The sequence below is a fragment of the Tinamus guttatus genome, unplaced genomic scaffold (assembly GCF_059628265.1).
Source record: "Tinamus guttatus ecotype Peru unplaced genomic scaffold, ASM5962826v1 Tinamus_guttatus_pri_ptg000898l, whole genome shotgun sequence".
Taxonomy (NCBI): domain Eukaryota; kingdom Metazoa; phylum Chordata; class Aves; order Tinamiformes; family Tinamidae; genus Tinamus; species Tinamus guttatus.
Window position 1 is genome coordinate 14,505 of NW_028289432.1, and position 18,781 is coordinate 33,285.

Here is an 18,781-nt window from a genome sequence, read left to right on the forward strand (position 1 = left end):
ACAGCTGCAAATCAGGTACTCCAGATAACTCCAAAAATAACTTTTCTAATCCATATTCAGCAGCATTCAGAGATCCTCATCATTTTAGATGGGCTCAGTGAGACAGTCCCAGGACAGAAACTCTGCCTCAGTCCATCACGGGTGACAGACCTCTGTCGCTGCTTTTACATCTTTACAGAATGAGAGGTTCCACTTATGGAAAGGAAGCATCTCTACAGCTAATGCTTCCTGAGCTGGGACACCGTTTGGACTGATGAGCTCAGGGCGCAAGCACATGGAGGGAACTGCACTGACTTGGGGTCGATATGAAGATAGGGATGGGAAGCCAGATCTGTGGGGAAGTTGGGTATTCTAGAGCACTATTCAAAGCTCTTGGTAAGGCAGATCTGAAATTTTAAAGAAAGCAAACAAAATCCCTACAGTAAACAAGAATGAACACTTACCTCAATAAAAGAATCTATATGCGACATAAGAGCTTGAGTTCTGCTGATGATAAATTGATTGACACATGCAACAGCATGGGACCTACAAATGAAACAGTAGACAGATGTTATTTTTATGTCTTAAAATTATTTCCTAAGCTTTACACAGGCACAAAAAATATAAAAATAAAACACATTGATCAAATATTTTCTAAAAGAAAAGTGAATAATCTGCACATTAATATAAGACTCTCACCAACATAAAACTTAAGGTTAGCAGAAATCCAGACAATTTATACTGAGCATTTTGTCAGAAAGGTTTGCACTGAGTCTCAAGAGATGATGTTTTGGAAGAGACAATGAAAGTTGGTTTGCAAATTCTTCCTCATTTTTCATAAAATCCCTAGATGCATCCAGTCTGCAAGGAAAATTTGCCCAAATCTTGCATTTTCTGAGAGAAGACAGTTTAGGTACCACCTGATATTCTAACGTATCTAATAAATATTTTAAACTAATTAAGATAAAAAACACAGCAGAATGACTATACCTGGATCATTTTGCCAGAACTTTTCCAAGGCTGTTCTTTTTGAATATGTTACAGTTACTGATCATCTCTGCCATTAACGATTTCATACCAGTCAACATAATGAAATTTTACTATGCCCTTCATTGCCAAGTAACCAACTGCTTTTGCAGTATTTTTAAGTAATTAAAAAGACCAGTATGCGTCAACAACACAGTTACAGCTCAGAATACACACTTGCAGTAGGCCAGAATTTTAAATTGCAAAAGTTTACTAGAAGGAACCATCTTATATTCTATTCCACCTCATACAAACTGATTTGGAGAGTAATCAGAGATTTAATAGCCCAATTCCAGAAGTAAAAGCACAAAGCAAAGTTACCTTTCAAAGCCTTTAAAGATCAATTCAAATATTTTTAACAACTCTGAACATCTCTTCTGTTCAGGTATTTCGTGGAAGATAAAATCTCAAAGTGTCTTTCAGATTTTTTGACAGATTTAAATATAAAATAATTGACAGACATTGCTAATATTCTTCATACATCAGCCACTGAAACCAAACTACAAATCAGCATATATCCTGCATAAAATTTGAAGTTGGCTTAACAAAGTCTTAAACAGAAGACCTCCCTGACAAGCTTCTCCCCTCCCCCCCAAAAAATCTTGCATGTAGAATATTAAGGAAAACAAAAACAAGAGTTTTTTTTCCTCCACCTCTCTCCTCCAAGGAAGAAAAACTGTATCTTCCCACAAGTCCCTTTCTTGCCTAATCTTTCCCCAAGATCATGCCTTGAGTACACTTTTCTCAGTATGCAGATGCACATTTAAGTGAGTTTTTAATTCTTATTATAACCTTAACATTAAATGTTTCCCATTATATTCCTCCCTTTATCTACTACAGTTCGTAATAAGAAATCCATCCTTCAAGTTGCCATTCTTCAAGTTGCAGATCATCTCTTGAGATGACTTCCAAACAGGGTTTCCAAAACAACCTTTAGGACAAGGGTTACTGTTCTTGTTATTAAATATCAGCAAAAACAGGTTAATTCTGAAATCTTTTTTTCTACTCCATATTTCTGTTACTTTGGAGATCCAGCTAGTATTAAAGTGAAAAGGTTACGATCCAGCTGAAAAATAAAATTTTCTGAAGTTTTCATGCAGTCAAGAAAAAGCAAAAAAAAAAAAAAAAATCTTCGTGAAAACCCAGAAACTTTGGGCTCTTTCATTGCTGCAGTCATTACAAAACGAATGAGGCACACTTAGTATTCTAATTAGAAAGAATTATCAATTTTATTCACAACACTGAAATTTCTATGACTGCATGCAAAACAAAAGAAACAGTTTCATTTTCAAAATCATAAGACTGACTGTAGATGTGGAATAAGGAGAAACAGGTAAGGGCGAGGTCTATTAGCTAAGCAGATAAACATGGGAATTATTGGTGCATGGAATCTCAGCGCCTTCTCACATTTGCACATGCAGGATCATTTAAAGATTTAGAACAAATTACAGTTCTAAAATACCAACCTTGCTGTTCATGTAAATAAAAATTTAACATAAAATAGTAGGGCATAATCTAAACCTACCTTATTTTTGGACTGCTGTGCTTGAAGAACTGTAAGAATTTAGGAATCATGATATTGAGTGGTCGATCCAATAGATCACTATCTAAAATCTCAGCAGAATCTTCACATATTTTCTGAAGAGCTCCAAATGCACCCTGCTCAACAAACAAACAAACGACACAACACTGTTCATTCATGTTTCTGAAGAAAGCACTGTACCAGGTTTTCATAGAATCACAGAATGCTTAAGGTTGGAAGGGACCTCTAGAGATCATCTAGTCCAACTCCCCTGCACACGCAGGGTCACCTAGAGCACGTGGCACAGGACTGCATCCAAGCGGGTTTTGAAGATCTCCAGAGAAGGAGACTCCACAACCTCTCTTGGCAACCTGGTGCTGGCCTCTGGCACTGGAACATCCTCCTCACTGCCTCCCTTGAGGTACTTATAGACACTGATCAGATCCCCCTCTCAGCCTTCTCTTCTCCAGGCTGAACAGGCCCAGCTCCCTCAGCCTCTCCTCATAGGGCAGATGTTCCAGGCCCCTGATCATCCTTGTGGCCCTGCGCTGGACTCTCTCCAGCAGCTCCACATCCCTCTTGTACTGTGGAGCCCAGAACTGGACACAATACTCCAGATGTGCCCTCACCAGGGCTGAGTAGAGGGGCAGGATCACCTCCCTCGACCTGCTGGAGACGCTCTTCTTAACGCACCCCAGGATTCCATTGGCCTTCTTGGCCACAAGAGCACCCTGCTGCCTCATGGTCAACTTGTCCACCATGACACCCAAGTCCCTCTCTGTAGAGCTGCTCTCCAGAAGGTCAGTCCCCAGCCTGTACTGGTGTCTGGGGTTATTCCTCCCCAGGTGCAAAACCTTGTACTTGACCTTGTTTAATTGCATGAGGTATTTTACCGCCCAGTTGTCCAATCTGTTCAGGTCCCTCTGGATGGCAGCGCAGCCCTCTGGGGTATCGGCTACTCCTCCCAGTTTCGTATCATCAGCAAACTTGCTGAGGGAGCACTCTGTGCCTTCATCCAGGTCATTGATGAATAAATAGAACAGGACTGGACCGAGGACTGACCCCTGGGGGACACCGCTAGCTACAAGCCTCCAACTGGACTGATCACCGCCCTCTGGGCTCTGCCTTCCAGACAGCCTCTAATCCATCTCACTGTCCATTCATCTATCCCATACTTCCAGAGCTTGTCCAGGAGGACGCTGTGAGGGACGGTGTCAAAAGCCTTGGTGAAGTCGAGATAGATGACATCCACTGCTCTCCCCTCATCTATCCAGCTGGTCATTCCATCATAGAAGGCTGTCAGGTTAGTCAGGTAAGATTTTCCCCTTGGTGAATCCATGCTGACTACTCTTGAGCACCTTCTTGTCCTCCATGTGCCTGCAGACAATGGCCAGGATGAGCCGTTCCATCACTTTTCCGGGAACAGAGGTGAGGCTCACTGGCCTGTAGTTGCCTGGGTCCTCCTTCTTGCCTTTTTTTGAAGACTGGCGTGACATTGGCCTTCTTCCAGTCTTCCGGCACCCCCCTCATTCTCCAGGATCTTTCAAAGATAATGGAGAGCGGCTTAGCTATGACCTCTGCCAGCTCCCGTAGCACTCTGGGGTGCATCCCATCAGGGCCCATGGATTTGTGGGTATCAAGGTTCCTTAGGTGCTCTCTGACCCAATCTTCCTCTACCCAGGGCAAGTCTTCCTCTCTCCACCAGCTTCTTCTCTTGTCCCTAGGGCCTGGGGCTCTAAAGGGCTGCCCTTGGTAAACACCAAAGCAAAGAAGGCATTCAGCAACTCTGCTTTTTCTGTGTTCTTCGTAACCAGGGTGCCCATCTCGTTCACCAGCAGACCCACGTTTTCCCTGATCTTCCTTTTGCCGTTAATATATTTGAAGAAGTTTTTCTTGTTATTTTAAACATCCCTTTCCAGATTGCATTACAAACATGCCTTCGCTTTCCTTGTTGCATCTCTGCATTCCCTGACTATGTTCCTGTATTTCTCCCAGGGGGCCTGTCCTTTTTTCCACATTCTGTATACTGCCTTCTTCTGCTTGAGCATTGCCAGAAGCTCCTTGCTCATCCACGCAGGTGTCCTGCCCCCTCTGCCTGACTTCTTACACACAGGGATGCACTGTGGCTGGGTGTGAAGGAAGCGCTGCTTGAAAACTGACCAGCTCTCTTGGGCCCCTCTTCCTTCTAGAGCTCTAGCCCATGGGATTCTTCCGAGGAGGTCCCTGAAGAGGCTAAAGTTGGCCCTCCTGAAGCCCATGGTTGCAAGGCTACTTACAGCCCTGCTTCCTCCTTGTTGGATCCTGAACTCCACCAACTCATGGTCACTGCAGCCGAGGCTACCCCTCACCTTCACATCTCCAACAAGTCCCTCCCTATTTGTTAGCACGAGGTCCAGTAGCCCACCTCTCCTCGTTGGCTCCTCCACAACCTGCATCAAAAAGTTATCATCAACGCACTCCAGGAACCTCCAGGACTGTTTGTGCCTGGCTGTGTTGTCCTTCCAGTTGATGTCAGGGTGGTTGAAGTCCCCCATGAGAACCAGGGCCTGTGACTGTGAGGCAACATCCAGCTGACTATAGAAGGCCTCATCAACTTCCTCGTCCTGGTCAGGTGGCCTGTAGCAGACACCCACCACAGTGTCTCCCACATTAGCCTGCCCTCTAATCCTTACCCACAAGCTCTCAACTTGCTCATCATCCACCCCCAGGTTGAGCTCCATGCATTCCAGTTGCTCTCTCACATAAAGAGCAACTCTACCACCTCGCCTTCTCAGCCTGTCCTTCCTAAAGAGCACATAGCCTTCCATGGCAGCGCTCCAGTCATGTGAGCTATCCCACCATGTCTCTGTGATTCCAATGAGATCATGACGCTGGGACCGCACACAGAGCTCCAGTTCGTCCAGTTCACGCATTGGTGTACAGGCATTTCAGGGAAGTAACCGAGCCTGCAGGTTCCCCAGGAGGGATGAAAGAGGACCCTCTATAATCATGTCCTATCCTCACTTCCCCACTACCATACTCCCACTGGATGCCATCTGACTTTGCCTGCATGGTACTGATTGCCCTGTCTGTGTGACACTCCCCTTCCCCCTTCTTGCTTAGTTTAAAGCCCTCCTAACCAGGCTGGCCAACCTTTTGGCAAAAAGAGATGTGTGCCCCTCTTGCTGAGGTGGTTCCCATCATTCCCCACTAGCTGGTGGTCATCAAACAGAATCCCATGGTCATAGAAGCCAAACCCCTATTGCCAAGCCCAGCGGCGCAGCCAATTATTAATCTGCCATATCCGCCTTCTCCTCCTTGAATCCATTCCCCTCGTAGACAGGATAGAGGAGAACACTACCTGGGCTCCCATACCTTTGATGGCCATCCCTAGGGCTCTGAAATCTCGCTTGATATCCCTCAGTTTCCCCATGGCATCATTAGTGCCCATGTGAAACAGTACTGGGGGTAATAGTCAGACTCCTGGACAAGCCTTGGGAGCCTTTCTGTAACATCCCTTATTCGAGCCCCTGGCAAGCAGCAGACCTCTCTGGATAAGGGGTCAGGTCTACATATCGGTACCTCTGTGCCCTGCAGCAGGGAGTCACCCACGTCAATCACCTGCTGTTGTTTCCGGGTGCTCCTTTTCTCCTTAGGGGGAAGCAGCCTGGACCTGACTGCCTCTCTCTAGACAGCCCCCTAGACGGGCCTTGTTTCATGATCTCCTCTATCTGATCCCTAAGTTGCAAGGCCTCATACCTGTTGGACATGGTCACTGGTGGAGGTGAGGCGGGCCATGGAAGGGTTCTCCTGCCACCTCAAATAGGGACCTGTTTCCATTGTTGTTCATCCCTTGATACTGTTAATTCTGCCCCCTCTGCCCTATGGCAAGAGGGTACTGGATTTACAGACTGAATTGGGGGGGTTCTCTGGGTGGCTTTCCTGGGAAGACTGCAGAACACAACTCCACCAGTCTATTTCTCTTTCACATTCCCTGATGGCCCTCAGCCTTTCTACCTCCTCCTTCAGCTCCACCACCAGGCTGAGCAGGTCATCCACCTGCTCACATCTAAGGCAGAAGATGTTTTTGCTACTCCCCGGTAACATGGAGAGGCTCAGACATTCTCCACAGCTAGAAGTCTGGACTGCCGCATGTTTCTGTGGCGGTTCAGTCTGTGTCACCACAGTCTTCCTGGTAGAAGCTCTCTGCCGAGTAGAGACCATGGCTTCACCTGACCTCTCGCTGGTGGAAGAGTCTGTGGAGAGAATTCTTTTCCACACCTGGGAGAAGACTCTCTGCCTTCACAAACTTCCACACCACACCCTGCCTAACCCGCCAAACTCCAAGTCGCTCGCGTTCCCTGGGGGCAGCTTTTGAATTCCCGCCCGCCCTGCCGGCTCCGCCCCCTCTGAGTCAGAGCTGCCTCTTGCCGGGGGCTCAGCGCTGCTCACACGGCGGGTCGGCGCTGGGCTGCCTCTCACTGTCTGCGCTTTCTCGTTCGGTGGCTTTTGCCGCAGTTGTTCGCCTCTAGACAAGGTGCTCTGGCACGAGCGTCTGCTCCAGAGCCCTTCCCTTCGAGATCATTTAGAATATGTGATTTTTAGTAGTACAGCACAAGGAAAGCAGTTAAATTGAAACATCTTCAGTCTTAAGTACTTTATACCTTCATTGTAAAATCTGAAGCTGAGTGAGTAGGTAATCTATCAATAAGTGGTAATTTTAAATTCAGCATTCAATGGTCATCTAGTCAATCCTACTTCAAGTGCTTAAAAGACAGTTTGCATTTCAAAAATAATGAAATGCTGGTATGCAGTTGTAATGAGGTAGAATAGTAAGTAACAAATTACAGCCACTTGTTTTCTTAGGATATTTCATATATATATATATATATATATATATATATATATATATATATATATATATATATATATGGTATTTGTCAAGAGACATAAAATAGAAAATCATAATCCGAATTTGATTTTTTCAAGATAGTTTCAAGATAGGTCTCCTTACCTCACAGGTATTGTAATCTTCAGAATCCAACAGGCTGCAAAGCTTTGGTAAGAGCTCAGGCCAATTCTGTAACTCCCCTTTTGAGGCAATAGTTGTTATCAGAATGCCTAAGTGAATTGGATATACGGAAAAAAAGTCATCATAACATCACTGCTTTTATACCAAGTTTTCTTCTCTCAAATAACTATGTAGCTAAGATTCCCCCCCACCTCTTCTTCCTGTTAAGAACTGGTAAGTATAAAAAGAAGGAAGTACATTCAATTATAAATACTACTGAAGGGCTTGGGAATCCAAAAAGTGGATGTTCCTTCCTGCTACTACTACAAAGGATTCAGACATGTCAAAAATTAAATATATAATTGGCATTACTTTTTGCTTAATCATATCCATATACTACAGAGAGGTTCAACTCTGAATTTGTTAAGCACTGTGCAAAGCTTGACCTCTAGTGAACACTGAGTATCCACCTTAAGTCACCTCTTGTTTATTACGATACAAAAAGGCACCAATATCAAAAGTGTTTCACGTCTGAAGTCAATAAATATGTAAGCCAGTAGGAATTTCTGTGTTCACAACCTCAGTGTGCCTACACATAACATTAAGGACATATTCTAAGACCACAATACCTACTACGAGTTTACACATTATGGCAGGTCATCCAGAGATCAGCTGTTCATTTGGCTGATCCAGATCCAGCTAAGAGTGGATAGTCTAATAAGCCACTAATTCAATTTCTGGCGCATATAAAAATCCTAGGGAATAGTGAAGGCAGATTACAAGCTAGAATTATGTTGGATGAGCCCATTTTGCCTCAAGACAAAATGTAACGGCGAGTGTAATCTGTAAACCGCTACGGAGTTACTTCTGATGGGTTCGAAGGTAGAAGAAATTGATACTACTCCAGGTAGCAGTCCCCCAAAAAGTAAAAAGCAGCAGCTTTCCTGGTATCATAGAGCTAATCATCAAAAATTCTGTCTTTGAAATAAATAAAACAATTCTAAGTACACAACACCACTGAATAACATTATAGAGGAAGGGACATTCTATGCAAGGAGAGTGGTGACTCAAGAGACACTGGATCATTTTCCTTTACTACTGTCTCCTCTGGAGAACTCCAGTCAGGTGAATCGCTTTCTGACCACATAAATTTGCTCTGAAGTTGCAATTCAGACCACCTCATGAAATTACTTTCCCTTGCTCCTTGGTATTAAGGCAAAAAAATATATATATATAGCTGTGACAACAAAGTTGGAGAGCTCCAGAAGTCAAAGGGCAAAGATGATAACAGAAGCAAAAGTCATTTTAGAGCACTGGTTTAGAGCACTGTTTAGAGCCAGCTCTCTCCTTAATCCGAGTTAAACAGAGATTGCTAATAACTTAGAGATTTGTGGAGTCTTAAAGATTGCTTTTCTTTTAAATGGTCTCACAAAGCATCAGATGCTTTAGTAGAGGACATTTATTAGGGGAATTGGCTAACAAGTGTTCATTGATGCGAGTGGAGTGCTGAAATAGTTCTCAAGTCAGTTGCCTCAGTCCTATTTTTAAGATACAAAAATTGGCAGCAGGCTGAATTTTAGGAGACCCAAGTATAATAATTTTCAGTTAGGCTTCAAGTGATATCAACTGAACTGTAAAATCTTTAAGCTCTAATAGAAGAGGAAACAAAAACAAGTGCAACCTTTGTATGCCCACATTTAAAAATCAGCATCTGAATCAAAGCATGGTAAAGTTGTGGCAATTATTGGAATATTTTAGTGTTTAGCAGCCTTTGGCTGCCTTTTTAAGCTCTTTACCTCACTAATGTAGCTTTCACATATAAATTATCAGTGACATTTCCAGTACGTAGAAGATAGTGATAAGAGCAAACTCACCTACGGTAGCTCTAATTAAGGGGGAGGCATCACCAATGTTGTTCAGACATTCGCTTTTAATGAAGTCAGTTACCCCATTTGGAAAGTTGTGAAAATGTGCTTTTACATTATTCTTCAAGATGAGACCACTCAAGGAACGTGTTGGTTCATCTACAACAGAAAATAAGTTACACTCAGACTTCAATCAACTCACAGGATAAGGCAGATTTCCAGACCAGCACAAAAAGAGCAGTCTTATAGTGACAGATACTCATCTTTATTTTCTCACTTCTTTCAACGGCACCCAATAATTCATGAAACAAGTTTTTAGGCTTGGAATTCAGTATTTCTACTTACCCATAATCAGAATATTAATATTACTAATTCTACATTTTAAGATAATGTTTTCTACAGATACGAGCCAAGAATGGCTTTACAGTCATAACACGTAGGAGATTCAAAAGCATTTGGTTTGCAGCAGCCATTCTGACTATACAGACACTTACTGAAGCAACGTTACATTAAGAAACCGATGGCAACCCAGTTTTCCCTTTTAAGGCCTAGAAATTAGGTTGGGACTATGCAGTTACTCCCCCTTCCCGTACTCCCACCAGAAACTCTGTGCTCACCTTTTCCACAAAATACCAACTGTTCTACTAATCTATTCAAATGATGAGAGGGGAGAAGAGAAAAAAAAAAAAAAAAAAAAAAAAAAAAAAAAAAAGCAGCTTTAAACAGTGTTCACAGATGTTATGTGTTAGGTTACTATAAAAATAAACAAAAGACCCACCTACCAGAACTGACATAGAGTAAGAATTTAGGCAAGAATTAGGCCCTGTTTGAGTTCCCACTGATCTCATTTTGCCTGGGTATCTTCCTCTAAACTCCTGAGACAAGAGGGGAAAGCGAAAAAGCACAGCAAAGATTTTTCAGTTACACTGGAGTAGACTCATGTCTGGTTCGTCAACAAAGTGAATAAGTGACTTAGAATTACCTCTAAAATATGCTGAAAGTCAGTTCTGGATGGTATAAATGCAAAGGACTAGGACTAGTACAGTAACATTTAAAAATAGCTTACAACATCTAAAGCAAATGTTAGCCAGTTACTGTTGTTTATTAGTCCATTTATAAAATTTTTTAATTTTTTTCATATGCAGCTCTTATTTGCAAGAGGAATAAGGTTGTTCAGGGAAGCTCTTTTGCCCCAGATAGATCTGTTTTTAAAAACAGATCTATTCTAAACCTTCAAAAATATTACAAACAGCCCAGCAGAAATAAATAAGCAAAAGAGAAGATACAACTCTCAAATATAGAATATTCTAAAGCAAGTTAGTGCATCACAACAGTAGGGCTCTCAGTACACCTGTGATTTCAGCCTGACAACTGTTAAGACACTTTATCATGAGACCTGTGCTAGTCTGAGCTAGTTTCTCTCCAGAAAAAGTGGGTTTGTTTTTTTGCGCTAATCAGAATTTAAAAAACATTTTAATCCACTGATTTTATTTAAGCTTCAAAACCAGAAAGTCTTCATGCATATTTTAATCTCTTGTCTTTATATTTTAGCTTTCGTAAAGTGTTTTTTTTTTTCTCAAGCTCTATAGCAGTAAGTGCATTGATTTACATACGAATATAGCTTTTATGTAGAATTCAGGAATTTTAATCAGAAATTTTAATCAGCAAGCCATGTAATGAAAGAGTAAACCAGGAAGCCATGCTATGCATAAATATTTGAAACAATCCTATAACTTTACCTACAGGTTTTAGGTATAGATCAATTTCTAAAAATGTAAAGTTTGATTCACTTTTACAGTACTGCATTTCAAGTGCCAATGACTTTTCTAAGAGCATGCAGAGGGAAGGAATAATTTATTAATTTAAATCAAAGAGTTAAACAGTGGATGAATGGACAAACTTTTCTCAACCACAAAACATGTATTTAACATGTGACAATTATTATTATTCCTTGAAAGTGTTTTGGTCATTTTGTTTAAAGTTTTGAAACTAGCATTAATAAAGGTCAGCTGGAGAATACAACTTGAGCTCCTGAACTCTTAATCAGTCTCAGACTTGATCAATACACTCCCTGAACTCAAAATAAGATCTCTGCACCTACCACTGCACTATTTTAATAAGTCCAACTCTGACTACTTTAAGCAAGTGGGATCCAGTGACAGGATCTCCAAGAAATCCAGTCCTCTAAGTGAATGCTAAAATTCAAAGTAGTGCATATACTGCCTATACTCTCGTGCAGAGAGGAAAGCAAAGGAGCCTTCCCTCAATTCCCACACGACTCAAAGCCCTTGCAAGCCAAAATGAGCGTCATCATCAGCAACCACGGTGGTACAAAGAATACAACAGCTACTTGTCCAGCACTATCTCAAGATGCAACAAGAATCAGAGTTTCAACCAAAGGCAGATTAGAGAGCTACATTAGCTATAAACTATACTAGGAAAATATTAAACAATGTGTTAAAAAAAAAAAAAAAAAAAAAGACTCATCCTTCAGAATGCCTAGCTATGTTTACAGAAGAGAAGACAACAGCTTCAATGTAACCAAGCAAAAATACAGACACTAGGAAGATGCTTGTGTCAGAAAAGGGCAGATCAGTCGAATGACTTATACACATGCAAACACACACACAAAAGACAAGAAAAAACAAGGCCACATTAGGGTGAAATTTCAGAACTACTTTTTCTTATATATGTTTATACATTCTATGCAACACGACAATAAGTATCTTCAATTCATTCTTTTGGCCAATATAAGAACAAAAAGACTATTCCTCATAGGAAATGTTGATTCCAAGGGATTTATACTGAAGTCATATATCTGCCAAATGAAATAAATAAAATATCAAGAAATGATAAAAAGAGGAGATTGAAAACAAAAAGCAAAAAACAGTTATCACCACACTGACAGGCAGTGAGTGAATATCACTGAGAAACAGACTCGGTGCTAAATACACAGCTGTCATTTGAGCTATGGTAGTAGCCTGGAATCTGATACTCAAGTATTTTTAAGACTACAGCATCGCCAACATTTTAGTTTGAGAAAAATTTCTTCTGATTTACAACTACACAAAGATATTGATGGAATCCAGGCCATTCAGCAACTTAACAGCTACACTGCCAGGAGGCAGTAATATAGGTCTGGATGGAGTTCTTGCTGTAACACCAAGACTACAGGCAGATGGCCTAAAAACTGAATAAGACATTTCACAGATTCTGTGATAAGTTTTGTCAGCCATATGCTTCAGCCATCAAGAAAGATCGCAGTCTCCTTGCATCTCAGTCAACCTGGGAGCATAGAAAGTCAACAAGAACATACAGTACAAGGAAAAGAAGGAAAGTGAAGCAGACTGCTGTCATTTCATAACATATTTGGTGCTAATCAAGTCCACCAATACCAGATCACCCTCTCAAGCCACATTGTATGATACAGTTTTATAGAAACAAAGATCATTTGGCCCTCAATAAGTTTTCAGTTCTGCTGCAACACTAATAGCACATTCAGATTGTGACAGTTTACAGACTGAGCACTTGGGTGCACATCTACTGGAGGGCACACAGGTAACATACTACATAGATATCATCAATCATTTTAAGGCTACTAAAGTGCTTTTTAAGTACTAGCAGATGTCTTCAAACAACTATGCTTCTAATAAGAGCTTGTGTGACTTGGGTTGCAAATGTGAAAGCAATTAGGTTTTTGGAGATGACCTAGAGATCAACCTAAGAACGAGTCTAGGATACAAAAAGTCCACGCAGAGTCTCTCACTCTAAGGAATCAAATGTTCACAGAAGCAGATGCAGGTGAGATGTCATACTAGTGACCTACACGAGAAGACAAGATGCTACACTGCTACATACTACAAAGTGTTTATTCCCTAGCAGAAAAATGTGGTGTTTCCTACTCATGAGGTGAGGCGCTGTTGTCTGAGGTAGAATGTAATGGCTCCTAAGAAACAAGAGCACCACCTTACTCCAGGTTTTACAGAAATCAGACTTGCTGCGAGACACTTGCATGATGCCGGAACAGTTTCAATGTGTTCTCCTCTAGTGCTGGGGTACAACTGAGTAGTCAACCATGCTCACAATGTTAAATCTAGCCTTAAAAGGGATGCCCATTATCACTTCCCATGCTAATCACACACAAGCAAGAATGCCTTTTCTTTAATGTCAAATGGAGTAATGCCCAGAAAAGAAAATATGTTTCGATGCCACCTTAAGAGTACAAACAGTATTTTGGTCAACTCTGGGTCTAAACATCTTTCCTGAAGGCAATCTGAAGAACCATAAAACAGTGCATCTTGGATCACACAGCTGAGATATCTCATGCTAATAATAGACTTTAGCATCTGGCTAAGCACTACTCCTGCTTTTGCTAAGTATTTAAAGTCCTTTCTCCTTCTAGGATGAAATAATTCTCACGCTTCAGAACCACATGAGGATTTTGTTTTTTTTAACTGGGTTCTGCTTTCTGCTCTCAAAAGATATTCCAGTACAAAAATGTCATGAGAGAGTCGTAAGTGCCAGTAATGGCTACATTCAGCTCAGCTCAAGCAACCCTCTCTCATCACAGCTTAGCCCTGCAGCACTGGGCTGCTCTGTGCTATTCTTGTTGGGCTTATCTGCTTCCTCAGGAGTGGCACACACTGGTTGTTCAAGCAAAATAGATTCAATAATACATATTTCTACATCTGTATCTCCAAGGAAAAATATTTACCTAACCAAAGGTAACTGTGTTGTAAGTGTTCCAAGATGTTAAATGCCAAGTTTCCCCTCATTTCTCTCCCTTCACAAGAAAAGGAGACTGATAGAAGTCTTGCACAGAAAGTGAACAGAGAGAATGAAGATTGATTTCAAATGACTTGAAAAAAGGATCGAGTTCAGCAGGAATCATATATCAAAGTTTTGTGGATAGTCTGATTTTCACTGGTATCCTGAGTAACATAGGATCATTCACTTAGTGCCTCATAAGAGCACTTGTATAGCCAAGTAGAATCATAGAATGCTTAAGGTTGGAAGGGACCTCTAGAGGTCATCTAGTCCAACCCCCCTGCACACGCAGGGTCACCTAGAGCACGTGGCACAGGACTGCATCCAAGCGGGTTTTGAAGATCTCCAGAGAAGGAGACTCCACAACCTCTCTGGGCAGCCCGGTCCAGGGCTCTGTCACCCTCACTGTTAAAAAAAAAAAAAAAAAAAAAAAAAATCCTTAAGTTCCTGTGGAACTTCTGTTGCCTCACTTTCAGGCCATTTCCTCTAGTTCTATCAGTGGCCACCACTGAAAAGAGGCCAGCACCATCCTCCTCACTGCCTCCCTTGAGGTATGTATATACACTGATTAGATCCCCTCTCAGCCTTCTCTTCTCCAGGCTGAACAGGCCCAGCTCCCTCAGCCTCTCCTCATAGGGCAGATGTTCCAGGCCCCTGATCATCCTTGTAGCCCTGCACTGGACTCTCTCCAGCAGCTCCACATCCCTCTTGTACTGTGGGGCCCAGAACTGGACACAGTACTCCAGATGCGGCCTCACCAGGGCTGAGTAGAGGGGCAGGATCACCTCCCTCGACCTGCTGGAGACGCTCTTCTTAATGCACCCCAGGATCCCATTGGCCTTCTTGGCCACGAGGGCACACTGCTGCCTCATGGTCAACTCGTCGTCCAACATGACACCCAGGTCCCTCTCTGCAGAGCTGCTCTCCAGAAGGTCAGTCCCCAGCCTGTACTGGTGTCTGGGGTTATTCCTCCCCAGGTGCAGGACCTTGCACTTGGCCTTGCTGAATTGCATGAGGTTTTTCACTGCCCAGTTGTCCAATCTGTCCAGGTCCCTCTGGATGGCAGCACAGCCCTCTGGGGTATCGGCTACTCCTCCCAGTTTGGTATCATCAGCAAACTTGCTGAGGGAGCACTCTGTGCCTTCCATCCAGGTCACTGATGAATAAATTGAACAGGACTGGACCAAGGACTGACCCCTTGGGGACACCGCTAGCTACAGGCCTCCAACTAGACTTGGCACCACTGATCACCACCCTCTGAGCTCTGCCATCCAGCCACTTGTTAATCCACCTCACTGTGCACTCATCTATCCCACACTTCTGGAGCTTGCCCAGGAGGATGCTGTGAGGGACGGTGTCAAAAGCCTTGGTGAAGTCAAGATAGACGACATCCACCGCTCTGCCCTCATCTATCCAGCTGGTCATTCCATCATAGAAAGCTATCAGGTTAGTCAAGCAAGATTTCCCCTTGGTGAATCCGTGCTGACTACTCTTGAGCACCTTCTTGTCCTCCATATGCCTGGAGACAACGGCCAGTATGAGCCGTTCCATCACTTTTCCAGGGACGGAGGTGAGGCTCACTGGCCTGTAGTTGCCTGGGTCCTCCTCCTTGCCTATTTTGAAGACTGGTGGGACATTGGCCTTCTTCCAGTCCTCCGGCACCTCCCCCGTTCTCCAGGATCCTTCAAAGATGATGGAGAGCAGCTTAGCTATGACCTCTGCCAGCTCCCGCAGCACTCTGGGGCGCATCCCATCAGGGCCCATGGATTTGTGGGTATAAGTAAGCATATTTTTATACTTATACCCACAAATATATACTTATTACTTATATATATACACACTTATATAAGTACTAGAAGAAAGTTAAACTTCTAAAAAAGTATAAAGGAGTATTAGAGTAAGAACAGATAAGTGAACTATTTTCTTACTATACATTGAGGCATGGTTATTTAGGAAAGACAATTCTACTACAGCCCAAACTCTGCTCTACTTGCCAGACGGCAATTGGAAATCTAACACTGCTAATTGAAAAATCTGGTAATAGTGCACAAAAAGATAAAACTTGTATTTTGGTCAGCCTAGAAAAAAAAAGGAAGTATACTGAGTACAGGCTTGGTAAATTAAAATGAGAAAGGGTTTTGACTTGATGAACTAATTATGCAATAAAAGCACACATACATGTCATATCTGCTTATGGCAGGTGAAATCTCAGGCTGTTTATTGCTTTATAAGGACAAATGAAGGCCTTAGCATATAGAGGAAGCAGCCTTACTGGCAAGGAAGGGCATCAGACAGAGATCCACAAGTAGCCTGGCTTCACAGCACGACCTATACGTGAAGGATAGCAAACAGCTTTCTGTTAAGCTGTAACTATACTATGTAGACAGCAAGAAGAAAAGCCTAAACTTCCAATCCATAGCACTTTACACAGTTTCAGCTTTGTTGGGCATCCTGCATTTTGGACTTCTTGAAATTCAAACTCCAGTCTGATGCAGTATCCTGAACCATTCAATCTGGTAACAAGATTCACCCAATTCATCCTTGCATTTCAATAGCTATTTCAAAATACATACTGTCATAGCATTCACCTTTAGTATACTCAGTAACCAAACTTGTATTTATCTGACAAAAACACTTCTTCAGATACATTAACTGGGAAGCTTGTCATTTAATCTCCCTATGCACTTGATTAGGACAAAGGTACTTGGAGAAAAGAGAGAAGGAGGGGGTGGGGGGGGGAAACACACAAACACAAGTACAGATCAGAGACATGACACTACCTTTCAGATGTTCCCAAACTGCAACAATATCCAGGGTTAATTATATAGTCTGGGATACATTAATTATATAGTGTGGAATCACTGCATTATTACACTGCATTGTGATCTCTTATAAGGATTCTTTTGCTCTTGATAGTGGAATTTCAGCACTGATTTAGTTACAGGATCAGAAGGTGATACATAAAATGGCATTAGATAGGAAAAGAGCTGAGACAACCAGTTTGTGGGGATACGATAAAGAAGCTGAAAGCAGGAGTGAAAACAGAGGATTAGTTCTTTAAACCCTTTGTGCTCATGCAAGCTTGTAGAGATGTACAAATTTTTGCAAACAGATTGATCACTATTCATTAGCAGACAGAATGTATAATCTTGCATAACTAAGCAATAAACTCATTATTGGTCAGCAGTTACAGCCTTCCCACACTCTGCACAGATATGGGTTTTTATTTACAATACTTTCTTCAGAAGCTAACTGTTTATAAATAATGTAAGGCAACATCAACAGAACATTTCCAGCTTTACTTTCTTATAGACATCCCTGTAGTTAGGTTGTTGTGACAAACTTTCTTCCATGACTCTCAAATCATCTGAGTAATGATTAATTTCTTACTAGCTACTACTAGTGCCCTTTGAGGTCATTCATGTATTCAGATACACTCAATCCATCATCTCTGATGTTTTCTCCATCATCTTTGAAAGATCCTGGAGAACGGGGGAGGTGCCGGAAGACTGGAAGAAGGCCAATGTCACGCCAGTCTTCAAAAAAGGCAAGAAGGAGGACCCAGGCAACTACAGGCCAGTCAGCCTCACCTCCGTCCCCGGAAAAGTGATGGAACGGCTCATACTGGCTGTTGTCTCCAGGCACATGGAGGACAAGAAGGTGCTCAAGAGTAGTCAGCATGGATTCACCAAGGGAAAGTCTTGCCTGACTAACCTGATAGCCTTCTATGATGAAATGACCGGCTGGATAGACGAGGGGAGAGCGGTGGATGTCGTCTATCTCGACTTCACCAAGGCTTTTGACACCGTCCCTCACAACATCCTCCTGGGCAAGCTCCGGAAGTGTGGGATAGATGAGTGGACAGTGAGATGGATTAGGAACTGGCTGGATGGCAGGGCCCAGAGAGTGGTGATCAGCGGTGCAGAGTCTAGTTGGAGGCCTGTGGCTAGTGGGGTCCCCCAGGGGTCAGTCCTTGGTCCAGTCCTGTTCAATTTATTCATCAATGACCTGGATGAAGGCACAGAGTGCTCCCTCAGCAAGTTTGCTGATGATACCAAACTGGGAGGAGTAGCCGATACCCCAGAGGGCTGTGCTGCCATCCAGAGGGACCTGGACAGACTGGACAACTGGGCGGTGAAAAACCTCATGCAATTCAACAAGACCAAGTGCAAGGTTCTGCACCTGGGGAGGAATAACCCCAGACACCAGTACAGGCTGGGGACTGACCTTGTGGAGAGCAGCTCTGCGGAGAAAGACCTGGGTGTCATGGTGGACGACAAGTTGACCATGAGGCAGCAGTGTGCCCTCGTGGCCAAGAAGGCCAATGGGATCCTGGGGTGCATTAAGAAGAGCATCTCTAGCAGGTCGAGGGAGGTGATCCTGCCCCTCTACTCAGCCCTGGTGAGGCCGCATCTGGAGTACTGTGTCCAGTTCTGGGCTCCACAGTACAAGAGGGATGTGGAGCTGCTGGAGAGAGTCCAGCGCAGGGCTACAAGGATGATCAGGGGCCTGGAACATCTGCCCTATGAGGAGAGGCTGAGTGAGCTGGGCCTGTTCAGCCTGGAGAAGAGAAGGCTGAGAGGGGATCTAATCAGTGTCTATAAGTACCTCAAGGGAGGGAGTGCAGAGGAC

At 43.0% G+C, this 18,781-nt stretch overlaps 1 protein-coding gene across 1 annotated transcript in view; it reads right to left on the reverse strand.

Moving 5' to 3' along the window:
• LOC104575225 (transportin-1) overlaps positions 1–18,781 on the reverse strand; it is a gene marked incomplete at its 3' end in the record, with an annotated part of 42,894 nt that overhangs the window by 14,056 nt on the left and 10,057 nt on the right. The window contains exons 3-6 of the mRNA XM_088537921.1: positions 9,392–9,541; positions 7,521–7,627; positions 2,531–2,664; positions 444–525 (exon numbers count right to left, since the gene is read on the reverse strand). Of these exons, the coding sequence (XP_088394047.1) occupies positions 444–525; positions 2,531–2,664; positions 7,521–7,627; positions 9,392–9,541 (473 nt within the window). The remainder of the gene's footprint in view (positions 1–443; positions 526–2,530; positions 2,665–7,520; positions 7,628–9,391; positions 9,542–18,781) is intronic.